Source organism: Micropterus salmoides, unplaced genomic scaffold, assembly GCF_014851395.1.
Source record: "Micropterus salmoides isolate LMB-PRFRI ecotype aquatic unplaced genomic scaffold, ASM1485139v1 Ms_hic_scaffold_8, whole genome shotgun sequence".
In the NCBI taxonomy this organism is placed as follows: domain Eukaryota; kingdom Metazoa; phylum Chordata; class Actinopteri; order Centrarchiformes; family Centrarchidae; genus Micropterus; species Micropterus salmoides.
In genome coordinates, this window is record NW_024044570.1 from 19752331 (window position 1) to 19777033 (window position 24703).

The window sequence follows — 24703 nt, forward strand, 5'->3', positions numbered from 1 at the left end:
TAGGCATCTTACAGACCCTCTCCAGCCTTATATGGGCTGCCAGAGTAGCGGGGGGAAAACAGATGCACCTGTCAATACAGGGAAGGAAACAGGAGGAGGGAGGGCCACATAGAGGTGACAAGTTTAAAGGAAATGCTGCGTTTATTTACCTGCCAAAGTCAGTTGGACAGCTAATTGCCTTGCCTGGTTACCCAGTTTGGTTTCAAGCACAAACACCATACTGCCGCTGAGTCATTTCCCATCTCTCAAACATGCATTTAAAAAGCATATCGTACATTTCCTCTGTTGAGAGGAGCAACACATGTATCCCCTTTGCATGCAGTAAAAATATAGTTGAGCAAAGGCACTATCAGTCAATGATAGTGACAACTGCCTTGAACCAATCACAGATGGATACGCAACAATCCAGCTTGCGTGCTAAGCAGGAGGCCTATTGGGCAGAACTACAGAGAGCTAATGAATCTCTCCGGCAGGACTTACCCGCTGGGCTGGAGCCCACACCGCTTGGCACTGAAAGGTCTGTGGTATCCAGCATGCCACCTAATGAGATGCACAGAGTGATATGATTAACCATCTGCATCCCTCTGCAAGTTAGCAGAGCATGTGATGGAGATGCCAGACCAGACATGAAAATGTCATGTAGATCTATCTTCACAGCACACATGTGCTCTCGCGAGTGTCCTCATGGTGGGGAAATTTCAAATATATGATTACAGAGAGCAACATCAAGCTGTGTTCAGTATGGTGTCCATTATGTTTATAATTTCTATAATTTTATAATATAAATATTTATGGTATCTATAGGAGCCTCTCAGAACTGTCGCATGAACTACCAAGCAGACACTTTCAAGAGACACTTAAATCAAAGCACACAGTGCTAGTATACCAGATGAGCTTGGACATGTGCATCCTAAAAAAAAAAGTAAAGACCTTGCAGCAAACAATGAGGACAGAGGAGTTATTGTGAAAAACCTTGAGTAAAACCCTCTGCAAATGTGTAGGTGTCAGGCAATTCTGATATGTGATTAAATTTGAATGAGGCATTTCACACCTTGTCGCATGTACGTTACTTCTATTGTATGCATGAAGCTGAATCTTGCAAAAGCAAGTACCAGCGTAGACTGACATCATTTTCCACAATGCTGATACAGTAAAAGGTGTGATGATAAGCTTTTCTCAGGGTGTGAAGAAAAAATATCACACAAAAACCAGCTAAGGGGTGTTAGTGTGACATGACTGCTCAGCCTTATGCCCCCTATACCCAATGCCAACATGAAAAACAAAAAGTGTAAACTATAATAACCAAAAAAAAAAAAAACTTACCATAAAGGAGTAGTTTAACACAATATATGTACACATATTTACACTTTTGCTGACTGTTAGATGTGAAGATCGATACAATCTTCACATATAAAAGGCGATTAGCCTTGCTTAGCATAAAAAGTAGAAACAAGGGAAAACAGCTAGCATGGCTCCATTCAAAGTAAAAAAAACAAAAATACTAGCAACACCTCTAAAGCGTTGTGGTTTTATGAAGGGTAACGTGAAGTTGCCAGACAACCGCGTCAACTGTGAGAAATGCTGGGTGCACAGATTACCTGTTAATTACAGTGTTGTTCAATAAAAATAGCAAAACATAGTACAGTATGTAACTCTTAAAATGATTGTTATTTTTACATTTCTGTAATTTAAGGTTCAGTGTGTACTATTTCTGAGGATTTATTGACAGAATATAAGATCCATCCCCATATAAGATCCATAACTATGTTTTCAGAGGTGTATAAAGACTTTACATAGTGAACCATTTCTATCTACATAACCGCGGGTCCCCCTTACATGGAGGCCACCATGTTTCTACAGTAGCCGAAAACGGACAATCTGCACTACAGAGCACGTTTCGTCACTACGTTGTTCTTCTTCTTCGTGGATAATACTGGCAGTGTAGACGCTTTTTCACTACGTCGAATGCGTATGAAGAAGAAGGAGAGGAAATTATAATTATAATATACAGTCTCTGACTAGTCATCTGGTTTATTAGAAGTAAGAAGTGAAGTGAACAAATGGAAGACCACACGTATTATTTAGCACAGGCCAATGGTGCGTGAAGCCAGATAAAGTCGGGACAGAGGACGGCAGAAATCAAATATATAAACAACGGTGTGGATTTTCCCAGATGGAAGGCTATTGTGTGGGACAGATGTTTTCAAAGCGGTGCTGAAGTTGCCTGTTTTCTGCCTGACAGGTAATTAAATTAGTCCAACTCTAGCAAAGCAAATGAAAACTGTTGTTAGAAAGCTAGCCATACTCACAGAGAGAAGTGACATGTTTTCCTGATCAATGTTGTATAATATGTAGTTGGATTAATTTCATTTAATGTTATTCTCCACTGCCGTGTTTTGGCTTTGCTACGTGGACAGAAAAATGTGCCGCTTGCGTTCATGAGACAATCAGTCAATATTACTGGTTATAAAACGGTAACGTACAGCATGGAAACTCAGATCAGCCAGCTAAACCTTTACTGTCCTGGTAGATAAAATGTATAGTTGGATTATAATTTCATGTAAGGATACTCTCCAGCTCTGTATTTTGGCTTTGGTAGTGGACAGAAATGTGCCGGTTATGTTCACGAGACAATCAGTTGATGAATATTATTGGCAATAAAACAGTACAGCACGGAAGTTCAGATAAGACAGCTGAACTTCACGTTTTATTGCCCTGGTGGAAAACACAATTTATTTTTACAGCTAACGGTTTCACGATAACAAGACAGTGTGCCTATCAAGTGACCAATAATGTTTACTTTCAGAATTTGCATAAAAAAATGTATGTGCACACATATATATATGCAATTTGATAATTCACATGGTAAATGTCCATTAAAAACGTTTCACCATTTTACCACAAGCTAAAATCATTGCAATTAGTTTTACTTCTATTGTATTTCAAAAAACTCTATTATACATTTTGGTAAGATTTGCAGATTACTACATCTAATTAAACAAAGTGGAGAGGACAATTGATCCTCACCTGACAATGCCTTTGTCATGTATTATGTGGTTTATAATTGACTGTAGTGCAGAAACAGTGAGGCTTACATTTTCCATGTTATCTTGGTTATCTATGTAGTTTATTTGAGCATCAGAGAGAACAAGGCTAGCCGTTTCCTCCCAATTCTAGTTTTTACGCTAATCTAGGCTAATGAACCTGGTTGACGATGATCAGTTTTCACAACAACTGTCAATTTTTTCTACAAGAAATTCAAACTGAGAATGATCCAGACAATTCAGTGAAGAATTTATTTATTAGACTTCTACCAATTGACTGGGGTTGTTGTACACTAACCTGCACTGGGGGGCCTCTGGGGTCCTCCACTTGAGCCCACATTCCTGTGCAGAGAGGCCTGTGGAGGGGACAGCATCCCACTGTCACTCAAGGAGGCTGTAGCTGCTGCCAGGGCTTGGCTGCCCAGAGTCCCTCCTGGCTGGTACATGGCATTAGGATTGGACACAGGCACTGCCACATGCATGGAGAAGTTTTGCTGAGGCAATGCTGTGGGCTACATGAGGGAGACAAACACACACATATATTTACACACAAACACACTCAAAATCCAAGGTCTGGTGATGAGTCTGTTGGGTCAGTGGTTGTCATGGCATCATTAACAGTGAACAACCCTTGAGGGTTTGCTTTAATAAATGTTCAAAAAATAATCAGGCAGAACTCACTAAAGAACTGCAAAACATAGTATACTGTGCATTTTAAACTCAGCAATTGCTTTATAGCACAATATTTTAAGGAACATTGCTGCCTGACATGTAATGGCTATTAAATGACACCATATAACCATCAAAAACGTTTATTCTCATTAGCATCATACAGAATACACACACATTTTCAGTGCTACCGCAACACACAGAAAACACAGAAAACCAAAATCCAAAAACATGCATTCAGGTGATCACTTTGGCATTGCAGCAGTCAGCACTACAGACATACTTTTGCTTTTTGAAACACCATCGTGTTACGTGTTCCTCAGCACAGCAGAGAGGGGTAGCGGCGATTCACAAATACAAGAATCGTGACTCACTTGCATTTACCTACAAGTGCTGACTGTGCAAAGCGTCAGTGAGAATGACAGTTGGCAGTGAGAACGTTTCATCATAGCACTATCCGGTGAGCCAGTCGGGTGTTATCATTAGTTTGTTAATGGCAAAGTGATGCTCTTCATGTCAGGAACATAGAGAAAACAACTGCTTAGTAAGCACTATGTTCTTGCACAATTTTAATATTGTCACGCATGATAAGATCACAAAAGATTTGTGATATTTTAGAGGGTGAGCCAGTGTGGTACTTGATGAAGGAGAGGGAAGATGCTAAATGATAGCGCAGTGTTAGTGTGCTCTGGGAACACTTTACTGCTGGAACCTTTCAGGAGTAAGAGATATTTTATGCTAGAATGCATTGAGAGTGAGGTAATAGAAAGGAGTAATTGTAAACATTACTATCAAGGAATATTTTGTTCATTTGTTTTTCATTACATTATGAGATGAAAATCAGGTTTGAGATGATGATAAAAAAACAACCTTAAATCACAGAACCTGCAGATCTTTATGATAATCACTCACAATGTGTGAGTATTTACTGTACATTCCTGATATAGTAGTAATAGTGAAAGCTGTTTGATTTATTATAACATGACAATGATAGTAGAGTGTAATCTATCCAGCAGAAACATGCAACATTTCACCTGTTCATATGAAATGTGATCTTATCAGGGTGTGCCAAAATATCTGTTGCAGAACAAATCAACATAAGAAACAAATGCACACCCATTGAAGGGGGCATAATTCTGAAGCTATAGTAGTTTTGAAAAAAGTTGACAGGTTGGGGGGGTAACAAAAAGAGGAAAAAGTTAAATGAAAATAGAGTGAAAATCCTTTGTGCCACAAAGCCAAGCAAAGACGTTGCATTTACAGTACTTACGATTTTATGATTTCTCATCATATTATCAAACTCCTCATTAATTTTTTTATACTTTTCTTCAGTGTGAGGAGTGAGGACATATGAGGCATCAGGGTCCGGGCTATCACAACCTCTGTGTTCTTTCTTGTTTAGCGCCTGTAGTGAACATCAACATAAAGACAGGAATCAACACAAAACAGCAGGAGACAAAGGAAGTACTTACACCACAGCGCTTGTACATTAAATCACTCTCTTCGTTTAGTTTGCCGAAATGGTCGTCCATGAGGGGGCTGTGCCCAAAACAGTCTTCAGGATCAGGACTAGCACAGTCATTATGGCCTTTGTTTCTCAATTTCTGAAATGAAATTGCACAGTTGAAAAGAAACAGTATACAAGATGTATCTCTGTGTTTTTGCTGCTTATATACATTTCTACTACAAAAATATGAATCAAACATCAACAAAAAAATAACATAAAAATTAACATCTGCAGAATGTTTGTCCTTCATTTGTTTCTCTTGTTGCAGTACTGCATGAACAGCTGCTGTACCAATGCTAGGCTAAACTGTAGTTCAATACAGGGCTCTTTACCAAGGGGAAACTGAAATGTCACTCTATATCCTTTCACCCTTCAGAAGTGTTCAAAGAAACAAAATATTGTCCTCCTCCCTTTCGTCTCTTTCTCTCTCCTTCTCGCACTCCCCCCTCTCTGACTCCATCCCTCTCTGTTCTTCCTTCTCTTGTCACAAGTGTGTGTTTGCATTTTTCATTATATTTCAGTTATCATAAGCCTCCCAGCTGGAAGAAACCCCTGCATAAGAAGATCCTACAGCAGAGCACTTTAAGACTGTCCCAGTCAGTAATTCAGTATGGTTGTCACTGGTGGGATCTTATCAAAGTTAATGCATGTGGGGAATGAAATGGATTATCAAATGTGGTCAAAGATGCTTATTTGAGCATGAAATTGAGCAATTATTGTTAAGCAAAGAGCTCATAAGTACATAGGGTGGTGTGTTGTGGTGCTATAAAGAGCCTATTCTAACTTCAGGGGAAAAAAACATGTCATGCAGCTAAACAAATAACGCTCTTTTGCTCACTTTTATACAGGCTGTTCTCTGCTCCTCATTACAGCTCTGAATAGCGGTGTTAACAAGACCTGCTGACAGCATGTGACAGCTTGTGATATCAAGGCAGTGTACATCAAAACATGATTTATGCGTGGCTCTCAAGGTTCCTCTATCAGGCTGCTGCAGGTCCACAGCAGCGCTCTGCCCTGTCTGTGGGCTGCCTCGGAGGCCTCGTGTCTACAGGAAGGTCACTGACTCCTCCGGATGCAGGGGTCAGAGTGTGAGGCAGAGGAGAGGAACCTATATACACTAATGAGACCTTTCTCTCTGTCTCTGGTCTTCATCCCCCAACAAAGTGGAAAATGTGTATGTGTGATAGAGAAACAGAAACTATATGAGTAGATGTGTGTGTGTGTGTGTGTGTGTGTTTGTATATGCGTGGTGGTGGTGGTGGTGGTGGTGATGGGGGTGGGGTGGGTCTACAGCTGCTACATCCTCTGACAGCGATGTGACAGTACGTTTAGGTCTGTGCAGACAATGCGGCTAACCCAGCGCTGCTCACCACAACCTCAGTGTAAGTTACATTTCCTAAAACCTGTGCTATGGCATTGCTCACTATATGACCCTAAATCCTTCACTGCTCACTCCATCTCCATGCATTCACATGCATAAAATTTTTAAGGGATATACATGTTTGGCCACAAAAACAGTGTTAATCTACATTGCACAGACAGAAATGTGATGCTGTGTGCAGCTAAGACAAAAATAAGGAAGTTCAGAAAAGCACCCACATGTCTTCAAACGTAAGTGTCTGCAATGCCCAGAGGAGTGGGAGAGAGAGAGAAGTCCTCTGGATAATGAATGGCCAGCACTGTACCACAGATGCTTTACTGTTTGGTGTGGTACAGAGCAGTGGCATTCTTCTCATTCTAAGAAAACGCCTTGCTGGTTCATTTCCTGTTTACTGAACGAACCCTCTTTAGTTAGGGTCCTGAAAGGCCTGTGTTTACTGGGGTTAAACTATGCACTTTCTCCACCAGTGAGCCAAAGATCTGATCTCAACCTGCAAATTTAAGTTCCAACCTGCTCATTATGGGAATATCTTGGTCGGACTGGTCGGGCACGTCTGTGCGAGATAGGCAGGGCTGCTCCACTTTCACAACGAGCCTGGCCACCCTTCAGTACACCGCACCCACTGGCCCAAGCCATTTAGGGAGGGGTTGCAGCAGCATAGTGGGTGAGCAGGAACCAGATAGCAGACAAGGGCAGACAGCTCTCAGATCTGTTCCATGATACATGACATGAATCACTAAAATACATATTCTATACAAAACAAATGCATTAAAGGACTCTTCGTGTGCAAAGTTAATCGTCTCTGTGGCGTTCTAATGTGTATCACTTTGAAGGCCTGGGAAAGCATGGCTATAATTCTTTGTTAAATGACTTGGCATGTTTTGGGTGTCCCACAGACGCTGCCCACAGCTCCCAGTAAATGGATCACTAAATCAGCACATGGCCAAACAGGTGTCCCTCTTCCAAACACCTGTCAAGACCTGGCTCCCCATGCTGGCCAATCACAAGCAGCCGCACAGAGACATTGCCGTAGAAGGGACCACATGGAGCCCTGAAGGCCACCCGATCCCACATCAACTTTGCTCTTACATGTCGATGCTGTAGACTGCTCCAGACACTACAGTGTTCTGACCTAGAAAAGGGAAAAACCTCCTAGATGACCAGGATGCAAAAAAAAAGATAACCTCTTTTTGCATTATGAATAGTTTGATTAAAGCAGTTTCAAAAAAGCCTGTCAAATGCTGAATCAAGCTGTGGGGTTTGTACTTTGGAAAGTAAAGTTGGCTGGATGTGAATACAGCTGAGGTTAGGGTTTTCAGTAGCGTTTCTGATGAAAGATATGGGCTGTTTGTTGCGAGAGGGGGGCTGCACAGAGTATAGACAAGGGAACTTGTGTAATCTATTCACAAGGCCCTGAGAGGCTCACAAAGATGAGTGGGAACAAGGCCAGTTGCCATTTTCTCACAACAGTCCAAACCTGTATTGATAGAAATGTGGCTCTTCAAATAAAAATGAGACTGAGTGGCTGACGTCAAACCAACTGGGCACTATTGTATTTCCGTGTATGTATGTGAGTCCGTCAGTTTGCTTGTGTGATCCTTCAACTTCTCTTAAAAAAAAAGAAACATATTCCATTGCAGGAGGCCTTGAGTATGGAAGCCCTTCCTTATCCTGAAGAATACATGTCATCTCCACCTGAGCCCTGACTATTAATCTAGCTGTAACCATGGGGAACATTCAGCTCAGTAATTGGCTCTCCAGAATGCAGTATGTTCAATCAGTACAGAAAGCCAAGTGCAGTGAAAGCAACCTCGCATACCACTTTGATTTGATATCTAATTCTGTCTTTAATGTAATTCTGCCCAATTAGTATCTTACGAATTGCTATTAAGTACACAGTTCATCAGTTTACCTTATGCCTACATGATGCTCAATGCTGGACCTTAGATTTACTTTTAAGCATTATATTCACAAATTCTATTGTAAAATTGAAGCAAACACTATTCCACGGATTAAAAATAAAAACCGTTGCATAAGCCACCTACATCACCTGTTTCTTGAGAAGTATTTCCAGTAAGGTGGGCCCAAGCAATTTGCTCTGCTACTGTGAGTCTTGGAAAACAATTTCACTATGATGTTCTCCCTCTCTTGTGTCAAGAGAGCTTTCTGCATTTAACTTATTCATGTACTGCACAGTACTGTACGTGAATAGAAGGCAGGGTGAAAGGAGAAAGATAGTGGTTGGGTATAAAAGCTGAAATTGTGGGGGAGAGGGCTGAAAGGAAGGCATGAAGAGGCTGTTTCTATGGTCTCTTCCATTGTGCCTAAATCATAGTAGCTCTCACTTACAGTAGCTTTCCCTACTGGTAGAGTACCACCTGACCTACAGTATGACTGGTGCGCCACAGCTCTGATTACAGGCCCCTCAACAGCAAGACAGTTTGTAGTGTATTGGCAATACAGCAGAAAATTACACAAAATGTTCCAAAAGTGGAGTGCAACACACATGTTTAAAGCCTGTTGTGTTTTTTACAGCCTTCCTTAAACCACACAGAAGCTATAAATTTAACTGGCTGTTGTCCCTTTACCTAATTTCAGCCAGGTCAGCCTGTCGCCCCTGCAGTGTTCACAGCACTGCCCTTATACCCGCCGCTACACTAAGCAAGGTAGCGTGCTAATCCTCATGACATCACCATTGTGTCCAGGCTGTTCCATCTAATGTGCTTATCAAAGGGCTTCTTTGAGTGTGAACACACTAGGAAATCAGCATGGGGAGGCGGCTGATAGGGACTCTTTTATCTGCTAAGGAATATTCTGCTCTTATATAACATCTTAAGAGACTTTCACTACCATCATGTTCCCATTCCTCTGTGGTGCTGTAGTCTTCACTTGAGGGGAATAAATGCTTCTTTTGGTTGGTCTTTAGGCACTGTATGCCATGGCCCAACACTAGGTTACTGTACTGTACGAAGCCTTCAATGCTCTCCATTTCCCACCACATATTGGGAGTTGGGATTGAGGGGCTATTAGAAAAGGAGACCTCTGTAATTCCCAGACATATCTTGTTTAATCTTATGACCATTACACATTACTGTGTGGACTGATATCAGGATATGAGGCTGGAAGCATGTCCTTCCTTTGGCTCACTCCATTGTCTAGTTACTCAGTGGACAGGAAAAGCAACGGGAGGGGGCAAGCTCTCGACTCGACTGTCTCCTTTTTACTTTGATATTGTTATCTTGTAGCTGTTAGAGAAACAATAGACAGACAATGACAATGGACAGGACCACAATGAACTATGAGCTCAAAGTCAGACTAGTAGTAGGGCTGGGCAATAAAACAATTCTGATAATTATCGCAATATAATTTACCTCAATTACAATATAGTAAATGTTCAACATATCAATAAATATTTGGTTTAAATTTATTTATTTCATTTCATTTTATTTAAATCAAAACAACAACAAATTAGCACTTTTCACTTAGGAGCAAAAATCAGCCTTTAAACTTTATATATAATTATATATATATATATAATCAATATTGAATGATATGAAATGTTTTTATCATGGTAATCTTTTTGGCCATTTCGCCCAGCCCTAACTAATAGTGACCTAATAATCCAAAGTGAGTTATAAATCTAAGGCAATGACAGATAGATTTGAGAACGGACTAATCACATTTTATATTGTATACTGCAAATGATTACCTGCATTTGACTGACTGGATTGCCAATTAAATATAGCACATTCATTTTACTGAACAAGAAGCAATTGCTGTGCAGTGAGCAGTCCCTTCCGAGCTTTCTGCTCTGAGACTGTGGTGAATGACTGATGTGACAAAGCTATTAGCTGCCACAGTCAAAGAGAACAGTCTCAATCAGCGGACTGCATATTTTCAGTATAGACAAGAGGGAATTAAACTACAAATTGAGGATAAAGGCAAACCAATGTCATCATTATCTACAGATTAAAAAGAATGAGAGCACACACTCTGTTCTCACTCCGCATAAAGAAAAGGCAGCACACGTTAAAAACTGATCAGACGAAATTACAATCCAGACAAAAACATTAACATATAGATTATTGAAAATCTTTCCAACCATTTTTACTCCCTGTCTCTCTGTCTCCCGCTCTCTCTCTCTGGTCATTGAGTGGATCATTAGCTGTCAGGGCCCTTGAAACCATACCCCCAACCCTGAACTCCCATTCCTGCTCGCCTCTAAAATATTCATAAGGACAATTAGGAGTTCCGATAAGGCGAGTACGGAGGGCTGGGGGGCGTGCGGCAGAGAGGGCAGGATGTGCCAGCAGGACGTCTGTTCTGCAACACTCTATACCCAGACCACAGACCTGTCCTCATCAATCTGAGACACAGCAGCCTCCCTCTTTGCCCCCAGTCAGGCCAGGCAGCCAGGGGAAAGTGGCACTATGCCAGCTAACCCCACCCCCCACCCTCTATCCCAGCAGGCTTTGCTCTGTCCTCGCCCCTGGGCAGGAGGGGTTGGCCACACAGCACGCACAGTGGGAGGAGTGGGGCACAAGGGCAAGCTGATTGTTGCATGAGCTAACTCACAGAAGCTGCTATGCACGAAAGGAAGGTCTCATTTCAGCTGCTCAGCCCACAAGGTCATTAAGGAACACAGAGGGTGGACTCATGGCTTGTGGTTCTAATGATCTTTAACATAACTAGAATCAGTGTTGCTCTGTAACTAGATCAAATTAGGTCAGCTTAATGTCTGACCTATTTCAGGTGGTTTATACAACAGTTTATAACAGGTATGTGGTTCAAACTCAGTATGAGAAGCTATACATAACACATTGTTGCATACCATCCAACTAATTGTTATTGCAGAAAAGTAAGTATGTCACATGTTACAATTACTTTTCTTAATAGCAGTGAGTGGATTGGTTTAACATTTCCCCGAGAAAAGTATTTAGTTATAGTATTCATTACAGTACATTACTTTTGTGTTGCATCATGCGATTCTGCTAAGGCACCCGGGTCCATCAGTCTATCATATAACTATAGTAAACCTAAGCACTCAGTACTTGCAGGAATAATGTAAACACTGATCACTGCAACATCTTCACTTCAGGAATTTAAAGACATTTTGAAGATGATGCGCAAACTTTTGAAGTCACCACTGTTGCTTCGTTTGTTTGCACTGTTGGTAATTGTGTATTACTAGTGTCTTACCAACAAGTATTATACCTATGAAGCGGTTAAAGAAGAAAACGGCTGTAATGTATACACCAAGTGTTTTATGGTAGATATCAACAGTGACAGCTGAAATCACAACATATAAAAGGTACGCTTGATAGTTTTTAATTAGGTTGCAAAAGCTCAAATATGAAAACCAAGACAACTGAACAACACAGAATAATCATGTTTAATTTAGGTAAAAGCAAAAATAAAATGAATGCCACCATCAGTTTGTTGGCAAACTATTAACAAAATACTAAGCAGATACTTCACGGCTTTAATCAGTTTTGTCTGTGATCAACAGCAACACAAGAGATGTGTCAGACATCTTCATTTCTGTGAAGCTGATGCATAAAAAAGAAAAGGTTCAGTTTTTCTTTATTCAGAACTAACTAAAGTACTTGCACACACAATAACAGACATTTATCAGGGAATTTAAGAAATAGATTAAAAACAAAGTAAAAACTTGGACAGCCAGGTCCATTTGATGTGGAGGTTCCCTGATGACATAATCAGAAGTTATTTCATATGTGTAAGTTGTATACAGTTTGATCACGCCTGTCTGCAATTAGACCTGTTCAAATTTTCAAATGCGGTGTCTTCTTTAAAATATCTGTTAGTAGTTTGACAAACAAACATAACACCTAACAACTAAGCTCAGGTTGCAAGAAGTTTGATATTTCAACATCTTCATATAATAAAACAGCATTTTGAATAGAATTTGGAGCGGAAAAAACAGTAACAGAGCAATTTGTACTTCAGCTTGAAAAAAATAAACTTTCTGTCTTTGGTGAATAAACTGTAGTGTTTTTAAGCTTCATATTTTGAGATAGAGTAATTTTAGACCTTAGAGTATTAACTCATTAGTGTCACTGGAAACTAATGTTTAGAAGAAGGCTCCATGGCTTGTGGTCTTTTGTTGTTGTGTCTCCTTTCATTATATGCTCTCTAAGAGACCCTCGATTTGAAATAAGACATATGAAACGTAGTTGAGAGGGTGGAAAAAAGCTCTGACGTCAATGAAGTATGACATGTGCTAAAAGCAAAAATCTCTTAGCAGTAACCTGGTAACAAGAATCACACATACCGGAGAGCAGAGACATAATAAAACAATGAGATGTAATCCATGATGGGTTTTAAAGAAAACCAGTGCTTGATAATGGAGATAAGTCATTCTGCAATTCAAAGAAAAAACGTTTGTACATCCCTACAGGACAAAAACCCATATAAAGAGCAGGAACACTGCTGATTATTGCAAGTTTGATTCCAAAAATTGCATTTTCACAGTCTGAAAATCAAAGGCCAATATTCTGCCATCAGGTAACAATTATTGTGTATCTGTTCCATAGAGGACACATTTTACAGAGCAGTATGTGATATCTCACATGAACATTACCACAACTGTTTCATTACACTCAGAAAACTACAAAAGAGGACTGGTGACCCTTTTTCACTAAAAGCCCAGAGGAAAAGGAGTCCTTGTCCTATAAAAAGGGGCACTTTGAAACCCAGCATGTTGCTCGCTACAGAACCATTAATACTGCTTCACTCACTGTGGCAAGAGAAGACTTTTCAGACAGCTCTCACCAGACACATAAGAGATATTAATGTTAAGATGCGATGCTATATGCCAAGAGAACCGTAATGACAAATTAAATGAACAGTAGAATTCACATTAAGATATTCCTAACTAACTAAAGTATTACCACATCATAGACACAAATTTAAAAAATGCACTGCAGAATGTTTTGGGTGTATACATGTAGCCTATGTATATATGTATATAATAATTAATAATTCATTTATTTTATTAATTTTGTATGTTACCATACTTTAATATAGGCCTACATTTAATTATCTGTTAAGTTCTGTGTGCGTAGCATGTAGGGGCTACAAACTTTCCTATCATTATACAGCATAAGGTTGTATAATGATAGGAAAGTACCTTGATAGTTGATACCTTGATCATATACAGAATGACTTTTTCAGGTACATATGGAAGCATTCAAACTAGTGCTGGGCAACAATTTAAACTTTTAATTGCGGTTAATCGCATGATTTTCTTGTGATTAATCGCTATTAATCGCATAGTTATGCGTAAAATTGATTAATGAATTTAGTAGTGTATTGTGTGCTTTTAATTTAAATGTACTGCTATGTACACAAAAGTGCAATAACATGTGGTTTGCACTTTAAACAAATAATGTGCTTTTAACCAGCAGTATTCCCTTTACACAGTAGCAATAAAATATTTCTTGTAAATCTCAACTTAAACATTAATATAATCAAATCAAATATAAAACCAAAGCTATTTGCCACCGCCAGGGCATTACCTTTTATCTATCTTGTTAAAACAAGTTATCATCAGAGTCCAGTTTTCTTGGGTTTTTTATGAACAGGTATCAGCAGAATTTTATTTACTAATTTTACTAATTTACTCATTTTTATTTACAGTCTATGTTCAGTAGCAAGTGTCCCTGTTAGAGTGAGGTGAAGTGGTCGAGCACAAGATGTAACAACAAGCGGGTGCGTTCCCGTGAAACTATTGCCGTTGTGCTCGCCTCACAAACACGCTCGCCCGCTGCCCAAGTTGAATTGTCTTGAACTTTTTGTCCGCAACTGTCAGCACAAATCATTGGAAGAGAGACTGATCCTTGCTGTTTATGAGTTTCCAGAATCTATTACTGTTTACTAAATAGGACATCAACAGGAGGGAATTCGCATTTCAGAGCATCCCTGCAAAACTGACCTAAAGAGGTCATATTATGCTCATTTTCAGGTTCAAAATCTGATTTAGGGGTTGCACCAGAACAGGTTTACATGGTTTAATTTTCAAAAAACACCCTATTTTTTGTCATACTGTACATTGCTGCAGCTCCTTTTTTCACCCAGTGTGTTGACGGGTCATGAGAAGCTGGAAAACAGGGCTTTGGTTCAGCTGTATATCCCCTTACCAACTTAGCAACATAGACTGGAGCAAGAGTTTCAGAGTGGTGAGTTATTAATCTGTAACAAATGTACCTTTCATCCATAAAGTTATAACTGAGCTCTGTATCACAGTAACGACTTTCTGTCCATTGACTGCCTGAGGGTAGCTAGTGTTTGGAAGGGAAAGGAGAAGCAGCAGGTGGACGTCTTGTCACTGTGTGCTGCAGCTCAGAGTCTTTTCCACCGGTGTTTTTGAGGGCGAGTCAGATTAGTCGCTAGGAGAGCATTATGATGCGCATTTTGCTGTGACGTCACAAAGAAAAAAAGGAAACGGCTAGACTACAAACAAGCTATTTTCAGGCAGTTCAGAGCAGTGTTTTCTGTGGGAGATGGGAACTCCCTTTGGGGTGGACGTGCAAACCTATTACATGCACAAAAAAAGTATATAACTCAATAAAGGAGAGGAAAAAAGCCAAAAAGCATAATATGACTTCTTTAACTGAAAATAACATTATCAGAGGTATTCCTGGGGCTAACAAAGATGACCCATCTCTTTGTTTTCACTTTAACATTTGTGAGTTATTTATTTTTAATTGTCCTACTGCTCTAGTCTGAAAATAGATGCTGGTGTTGTACAGTATAAATGTGTGTTTAGCAACATATGTTAACCCCTTGATGCCTGAATTTTTTTATTATTAATAAAAAAAATAAAAAAATTAGGTATGATGCAAATTAGCGACAACAGGCATAAACAAGAAACCAGTGCTTGCAAAAGGTTCCCAGGTACGTATTGAATATGCGCAAACAGGCATTGGGGGAATACATATGCTATCTCAGCTGCAGTCTGAAAGGAAGAGGTGTGAGGCGAATTTGCGACAATCGGCGTTAAGGGATTAACTCTGTGGCTGACCTGACCTTAAACATAGGCCCAAAGGTTAAATGCCTGTTCTCAGGTATACAAAACACTTTGCACACTGGAAGGAACAAGTAGCTCATCATCACAACACTGTGTTTATATGAGGCCCAAATAAAGAGTCAATGATGGGATTCAGAATCCCAAATTAATGGCTGCCCATGCTCCTCTCCAGAGACAACAGATTGACTGACAGGCTTATATTTATGTGGCAACATACAAAAGAGACATCTTCCTAATTACAAAGCAATTTCACAGATAATGTATATATCCATTAATTAAAAAAGGTTCCATAATAATTAAGGCAATACCATAGATAATCTACAATACTGTGAGTGTGGCCTACAGTAAAATGAAAATATAGAAAATCACTTTAATATCACTCCAATAAATCACAGGAGACCAATGTAATATTAAAAATGGGCTGGCAGAAAATTTCACATATATTGAAAAGCCCTGAAAAATCAACATCAACCCAATAAGTCTATGTCAACAGCAATGACATTTGATTTAGCTTAAAAGGGATTTCTCATCATTGCTGCTGTGAGCTCTATGGTGAAATACCAAATAGGAGAATAGCAATATCGTGATGACATAGTGGGGAGACTGTAGTAGGAAGATATATTAGATATTAAGGGCAATCAAGACTTGACAAGGAAGTGACTGAACCTATATATTTAATTAATGAAAATTTCAGCATTAGATATACAGTTTGTTTGATTTGCCATATTTTACTTCATTTGAAGTCCAAATTTAGTTAAAATCAAAGTTTTTTAATCTGATATTTGATTGAAATATAAGAACAATCTGCTCTGAATTCAGATATGGTTGTTACATTTAGATTGCCGCTCTCCCTCTCTGAGCCACTGTAAATAGACCGGCAAATGATCGATAATGATGTAGATCGTTATATACAAAGAATGAGCAACTTGACCAGTCAGACAATAAGAATAACTAGAATAAGTAGAATAATATTGTCTAAATGTATTCATGCTTTACTGGCTTATTTGACTTTTCGCATCAGATTTACAGCCATAGGTAAGAGGTCAAGGGAAGAAGGAAGAGAAAACCTAAACTCCTCTAAACTTCAGACATTTTTCACTGTTTTGTTAAACATATAGACAAACGAACGGAGCAGCAGCTTTGTTAAGATTTTGTCCATGGACATAAACACAAAGTAAGGTTGGCCCATCAACAGATTTAAGTTTGGTCTTTTCAGTGAAAAATACTATTGCAAAGGAAGTGATGGTGTTCATGTTGCCACCTCAGTTTCTTCAGAATAAACAGACAAAGACAAGAGAAAATAGCATTAGAAGAACACAACACCCACAGAGACAGAAAAATACTAGTACATGGAACTAGGACAAAAGTCTTTAGCAATACATGAAACCGCATTAAGACTACCAACTTTCAGTGGTCTCATATATAATTATCCAAAGTACAGCTCAAACCCAACAACTTTAACATGAGTGATGTCCTGTACTTATCCAGCCAATGTACTATCACTTGTTTTCCCAACAAACTGTGATGTTTTGTAGTGAGGGGAAAACATTTGAAATAATTTTTTTACCACTTAACTTTAAAGCTTCTACTGTGTGCTTTAGTCCCTTAACTACAAATTATGTTTACCTTACATTATTGCTTACTATCAAAAACATGGTGTGGGGTTTTAGTTTTAGGAAATTCCCATTAATATCAATTTGGTGTGATACTCAATACACAGAGATTTATAATAAGATAAAACAGCTTAAGATCATTTGTAAATAATGTGACTACACCTACTACTTTTTTTCAGTTGCATCATTTTGACGTATTGTAGCTGTAAGAAGAGATGAACTGCAAAAGTGTGTATTGCATTAGCAAAGAACAATAACCAATAGCAGGTTTTATGGGAAAGGCAGTGCAGACACCTACCAAGGGTCTCCATGCAGGAGCCCATTAGATCACACACAGTTTTTCTTTTTTTAAACATAAATTAAAATGTTTTTTTTTTTGTAAAAACACTTACTACTGTATTCTAAGGCAGAATACCTATACCTTATATTCTGGTGGGATTGTGGTGTTCTCACAATGCTGTCTGTCTGGTGACCCTTTATGGGTCCTCCTGACTTTTGTTTTGCTTTGGTGTTTTGGTAGACTTGGACATTTTGCCTTTTAAATTAAAATGTTTAAAACACTGAGTCAAATCATTTTTAGTTTATATAAGTTGCAGAACACATTTAACATAGAACTTTGACATTTTTAATTAGCGCTGGCAGATTTTGAATTTGCCGTAGAAACTAAAACTAAAATCTGGTGCACAGATGCATTAAGGCAGAGAAGCTTTTTTGTGAATCTTGGCATGTGTTCTAATTTAGTCACTGGCAGGTTTGCCAGAATGAAACTGGACATTATTTTGTACATAGTTTGTTGTTTGGAGTTAACTGAATAATTTATCTTGGAGTTGGAGAGCTAGGTAAGTAACACAATATGTAGATGTTGTTTATTTTGTGTTTTTCCTCATTATATGATCAATGAGATGTAAAGCTTTATACTAAATATGCAAATAATCATATACTAGCTATACTATAGCAAGTATAATGCTCTCTGTTACATAAAAGAACACAGTAGTGGTGACAGTTTCCCTGTGAGCCAGCCCGAGCCTCATTTGACCGTCCGTGTTTTTGTTTCACAATTATAAATTCACACTCGGGACAATCTGCCTCTGCTACTCAGAGTAGTCTCAGCACAGTGCTTTGATATTCAAGGATTTTGTGCTTACTGTTAAAACAAGCACAAACAATATGCGCACAACAATATACTCAACAGACTATTGAGAGAGTACTGATCTACTACATATCTGAATGGCTGAAGCTCATTTCTCACAAGAATATTTGATCTGTTGATGGGAGAATCAGACGCATACTTAAAATGCAAATTATGTTTTTGTTCATGTGACAAACAAAAAACTATAAATGAAGTTAAAAAAAACTATGATTACACATTCAGAACCATAATGTGTTAAAAAATGCAGTATAGCTGCAATAATATTTATATTTTTCTTTATTTTAATCTGAGGAATATCACCTTCTGAACCCGCGCTTTTAGGTGCCAAAATGGAAGAACTATTAAATCATAAAATGACCACTTTTTTAATTATACTTATCACTATCTATTTTTAACAAATATGTTAATATGTTAAAGTGAGAGCCCTCTTAGTAAAATGAATTTCCATTATTCTTGTCTAATCAAATAAAGAATCTGATTCATTGAGTGAAGGTTTTGGACAGTTTTCTGTTCATTATTTTTTCTCATGCTCTTTCATCTCTCTTCCTACCAACCCCCCACCCCCCATCCGTTCCCCAGCCTCAATTTCCAGTGAGCCACCAGCAGGAGGATAATTGATCAATCATGCTAATTGAAGAGTCTGGACAGTTAGCCCACCATAGCAGATGTGCCAATTTGCATTCATTAAGATCGAAATGAGTCTTAATCACTGCTCAGCCTTTGATTGACAACATAAACATCCCCCTGTCTGAAACTCCTGGTGCCCATTCAGCCCAAAGCACTGTATGGGATTCATTCCATAACTGGTAATAACCTTTATTTTTCTTTGATCGCTGAAATTGCATTTCTGAAGCACATCGGTTTAATGCACTGATTGTCTCAATCGGCAAAAAAATTTGAAAAGTTGACAGATTGAACCCTTGGTTGTGAGATAGTGTACACAGCTTTTGTTACAATAAAATCTGCAAAGGGTGGTCAGGAAATTCACAAACAAAAGAGAGAGAAAAAAGGTGATGCAGATGAAACACAGGGCTTGACATTCAGTAATGGTCAAAATTAACATATCTTATTGAATGATTAATACAGCTCAGTTTATAAGAACGGCTGATAGAGATCATGAAATGAAACCTAATGGAAATTATCCGATAATTTTATGCTCATTTCCTCTCCCTGTAGTGGTCTTGTGAGAGGGGGGCGTTTCTTCATAAATAGAGAAGGAATTGTCTGTTTTTCCCAAGTCACATTAACAATGGCCACCCCTCTTTATTATGAGGAAGATAAGCTGAATTTCCCTATGAATGATCTTGGGTTGTTTACTCTCACAAATCATCAGGGTAAAAGACATTTAAAAAAACAGCAGTGAAAAGTCAAAGCTTTGCATCTGTTGCAGTCCATTCATTTACAATTACAAGCCACTCGTATTTTACTAAAATTGCATTCTCAAATTGGGTTAAAGCCCATCCACATCCCTGATTTTATAAGATTAAGTGTTGACTTAATGTTGATTCCGTGTGCCTGCAAACCTGATTAATCCTAATCTATACCTTATACCCTAATTGTATTGAATTGCGAGGACAGATAAATGCCAAATGACGCTTGTGAAGTTACTATCTGATTTCAAGCTTTCTCCTGGAGACACAGTGATCTTTCTGTGTGCTGGAGAACGGTGTGAGGTTATAGCGGAGCATGAGCAAAATCTCATTAGCTCCACTAGCGGAGAGGGGAGGAAGAGTAAATATTATTAGATTAATCTAATGACTAACGGCAGCATTTTCATTTGTGGTATAAACAGCATTCAATACGAAACACAATGGAAACAACGCCATAAAGCCTTCAGCCATGAATACTCGGCTTGGTTGACAATAACACAGTCATATTAAATACCACATTTATTATGCGTGTTCTACATTACAAAGAAATAATGATATAGCAACTGTGCCCCTAAAAGACTTTTTTACTATGAGTGGGTACCAGTTTACCTTCATTTTGTTGTTTTTTATATGCACCCGGTAAACAAGAGAGCTGTGGTTTTTTAAGATATGATTTTGAAAAAAACAATAAATCATTTTTTTTACTAATGAGAACATCTAAAATCATTCCACCTTAATACGATTTAGAAATGTTTAAAATTTAAGAAGGGTTAGTGTGACACACACACACACTGGTAAATGCATAAAAAGAGAGATTTTATACAACTGTTCACCTGTCGCCTGGAGTGCTGGTAAGGTTAAGACCATCAACACATGCCGAGACGCACAAGCACACACACTAGCACACACATAGAAGAAAAATCTGAGCCTACTGCTCTGCTTTGGACTGCGAGCCAAGTTTGAGACAAAGTCCATAGCCCTCCACTGGGTTATCAAACTGTGGCCCAGGCATGCATCCATCTGTGGAAAACATGGAGACTGTTCTCTCACACTGCACAGCTCAGCCTTTATCTACAGATGGTACTACTGAACAGGAATGTGACCTTTGATTTAGTTTCTCACACCGAACAAGCTTCCCAATGAAAAGTGGAAGAGGGTTCTTCTGGCCTCCCAAACTGGACAAATGAGCACATGATTGTTTGCATGGCAAAGATTGGTTTAACACAATTTAAAAACTTAGATAAGTGTCCAGTGTAAGTGTCCTCATGTGAGGCCCATTTTGCTCGATAAATGGGGGTGGGTGGATTCTTCCCATCAATACAAATGCATCGGCTCTTCCATGTTGCATGTACAGCTGTAGAGAAGTGTGAGGTGGACTGGGTTGGTTACTTCTGCTCTGCTTCTTCATTTCTGAACCTTGACCACGTAGCCAGCAGACAGAGCGGGATTTGTGCATATCTGCAAAGATGCTGGCCGAGTGAGCGGGGACAACAGCTTGTTCTCTCGCCTTTTGTGCAGTGGGGCAGCTTCTCTGAGAGTAGCTAGAAGGGCTAAGTGGGAAAACTGCATGGGATCACTGGTGCTGCATTACGCACAATGTACATTCCAATTATACCATGCTGTCAACATAAACATACAGCCCGAGGGGAATGACCCCATAAGGATGCGGAGTATGGGATGTTGTTGTGTTTTCTAGTTTAAAATAAGAGCTTCCAGAGTCACAGCAAAAACACATTTGTGGTCACTGTTACGCAACTAAGGAATGCATCCATGTATATTTTATGCAGGTGAGCCCCTGCTCTGCTCTGAGGGCCCCTTATGGAGGACTGACTGCATGGGTCTGCTGGATGCCAGAGCACTCTTCTGCAGCTCTGCCAAGCAGGTAATTCACAAGCTGCAGCAGCATGAATAAAATATAATGGGCCACAGCTGACTCTTTTATGCTGCATGTAATTTCACTAATTCCTCCAAGTGAAAGTCTTTCTCCAAAGCTGGGATTCTTGGAATTTTTCAATCTCACCCTTCTTAAACCCTTAATGTATCTTAATTGGGCAGCAGTGATAAAACTGCTGTATGTTTTGGTGAGCAGGTGGGAGCAAAAACACCAGAGCATTTCGATACAGCACTCATTGTCTAATAAAGGGTATCTCAGTGCAGAAGAAGCTAGTCTAAGTGTATTTCAAATAATAGCTATAAAAAAGAATGGGCAACTATACTAAACAAGCAGTGTCACGAGTGTATCAGCAGGCATTAACATACATTGTATATCCATTCTTATAGTCAGAATGAAAATACCAGCCTTAAAGCAGATCTTGAATAAGCTGAGAAACCAAATATGTGCCAATGAACGATGTTTGGAACAGGATGTATCCCTAATCATTCTCATTTACTTTGGCTTTTACACTTTTGGCTGACAGTGCTGTATGCTGGCATAACAAGTGGCGTACTCTTCCGCTAGTCGCCGGGCATGCAAGAGCTGCCAGGAAACCCAAGTGCTTGTTGAGTTTTATAGAGCAGTATGGAATGTACTAAACACTGTATTTTCACTACAGCAATAGCCAAGCTGATGGTCTGTGATGAGGAGCAGCCAGAGAACTAAGCCCAGCAGGTACAATATCTATAGGAAACAGTGTCAGCAGTGGTGGTCAGCAGCTACTGTGTGCGCATGTGCAGAGATAGGTTTTCCATGTCAGTTGATGAGCACAAGAGAAACAGAACTTATCAGGGAGTGCAGACCTCCTATGCCTTATCTGAATGGTGACTAGAAGGAAACTGTAATTTGCTCCTCACTCATATGTATCTAAAACAGTACCATTTGAAAGCATTAACACAGCTTTTAAGCCTATAGTTCTCACAGAATATATATATAGAATATATTTTAAATCAAGTTCCAAAACCTTTGACTTAGCCTCAATCTGCTGAATCTGAGGATAGGTTTTCGTTAAGAAATCATAAAGAAAAGAAAATATTTGATCACAGCGAGGGAAAAGGCAGCTGGGAAAGAAGTTTTTCCTCACAAAGTAAGAAGGCGACACTCACTCACCTCTACAATGTCAGAGTTGGTTCTGCTCTCATGGGGCTCGTTGTACTCTGTGTATTTCAGCAACACTTTGTCCATGTCTGTGCTGGCATACTGGAACAGTTTGTTAGAGCTGTTGAAAATGATGAGGGCTATCTCACAGTCACATAGTACGCTCAGCTCATAGGCCTTTTTCATCAGGCCAAACTTCCTCTTTGTGAAAGTAACCTGAGAACACACAGAAAACAAAACCATCCATTACAGAGGAAAACGGTTTCTCTAAATTTAAAAGAAGACCAAAATCAAGTGAACAAAACAGAAATTTGTACATATACATGCAATTTGAACAAGAGTAACTGTCAGTTTAGCAATTTAGTAGTAGTTAGTTTTTTTCAACTACATGTTTACTACAATTGTCAGTGGTGGAAGTAGTATTCACATATTTTACATAAATAAATGTAGAAATACCACTCTAGTACAACAATATGTTTCTATGCAAAATCTTAATATGCAAAATCGCACCAGTTGTCAAATAAATGTAGTAGAAAAATACAGTATATCTCTCTGAAATGTAGTGGAGTAGAAGCAAGTAAAACATACCATAAAATGGAAATACTCAAAGTACAGGTACCTACAAATTGTACTAGTACAGTAATGGAGTAAATGTACTTACACAAGTAATAATTGTAACTTATTCTAAATAATAATTCTAAATAATACTGAAGTGCTGCTTTATGTTGAAAGCATAAATGTGCTCTGCTAAGTCTGAAAAGCTATGCAACTGAAAAAAAAATACTCTCATCTGAAGCGTACAGTTTAACAATCTTACTATATTACAATAATGTTAATGTAACCAAGGTGACAGAAAACAAGATCAGTCCTCCTTTAGGAATGATTACAATGACAGAGTGCATGTCTGAAATGTGTAGTTATCAGGACAGAGGCCAGAGGCATGAGTCAGCGAGCTGACTCAGAACTTTGGCAACAACAGGGGTCCATACATTACTGTAGCCCCTGACTCCATATACGGAAAGCTATCTCTGTAGCGCAGCATAAGCCTTGTAACATGAGCCCTCAGATGGGACTTTGGGTCATACATCACTCCAATGGTAACGCAACCCTCTCTGCAAAGTGACTTTATGTCCTGTATCTCTGCAGCTCTGTCTCTGTGGTCACTTCAGACCCATACACACATGTCATTATGTTGCACCACCTCGTTACAGTATGCTACAGTCATTTCTCAAGCTAAAAACATCATTCACAAGGGTCCTTTGGTTTTGTAATGGTCGTTAGCAGAAAATAGTTTTTAAATGTGTTCATTTGAAATCATTGCTTCAGATTTATGTTTTTCTTCAGTGCGTGTCTGGTCAAATGTGTAATATACAGCATAGCTTGTGAATGTGTTGGTAAAAGCTGTGCTTAGAGCCACAGAAGAGTGCATGTGTCTGTGTTCACCATCAGTTTCACTGACCTACTAAGAATGGAGTTGAGCAGATGAGCTAGCTTTGTTCAACTTTAATTGGTCACAGCTTGCGGCTATACCCTCATTTTAACTGGTATAATGCAGTATAATCTTATGTGTTGCATAGTATCTATGTAACCACTAAGGCGGTGGGGTCACTCCAACTGTGATAAATGAATTTCAAATCCTCCACACTACAGGTAATTACACAGAACCATTATTCCCGCTTCAGACACGGAGGAGCCTGTCATTTTCTATTCAATGTACCAATGTTAGTCGAACTCATATGACATTCTAAAATGACATTTCTTAAAACGACAAGGTTTACAGCAGAAGTTGAATCAAATGTTTCCTTGCAAATCTCAGACACACAAAGCCTTTCAATGGGTTTAGTTGGAGCAGAAAAAGCATTGTGTAGTGTTTGTGCATGTCATTCTGA

At 39.0% G+C, this 24703-nt stretch overlaps 1 protein-coding gene across 6 annotated transcripts in view; it reads right to left on the minus strand.

Moving 5' to 3' along the window:
• The window catches only part of mef2aa (myocyte enhancer factor 2aa), a 64594-nt gene that overhangs the window by 11849 nt on the left and 28042 nt on the right, over positions 1 to 24703 (minus strand). For 3 of the 6 annotated variants that reach the window (XM_038705368.1, XM_038705370.1, XM_038705367.1), the window contains exons 3-6: positions 22827 to 23030; positions 4984 to 5118; positions 3343 to 3556; positions 481 to 540 (exon numbers count right to left, since the gene is read on the minus strand). In XM_038705368.1, coding sequence (XP_038561296.1) covers positions 481 to 540; positions 3343 to 3556; positions 4984 to 5118; positions 22827 to 23030 — 613 coding nt within the window. Of the gene's footprint in view, positions 1 to 480; positions 541 to 3342; positions 3557 to 4983; positions 5119 to 5185; positions 5318 to 22826; positions 23031 to 24703 lie in introns of all 6 variants that reach the window. The other 3 variants (XM_038705372.1, XM_038705369.1, XM_038705373.1) reach the window with 2 other exon arrangements.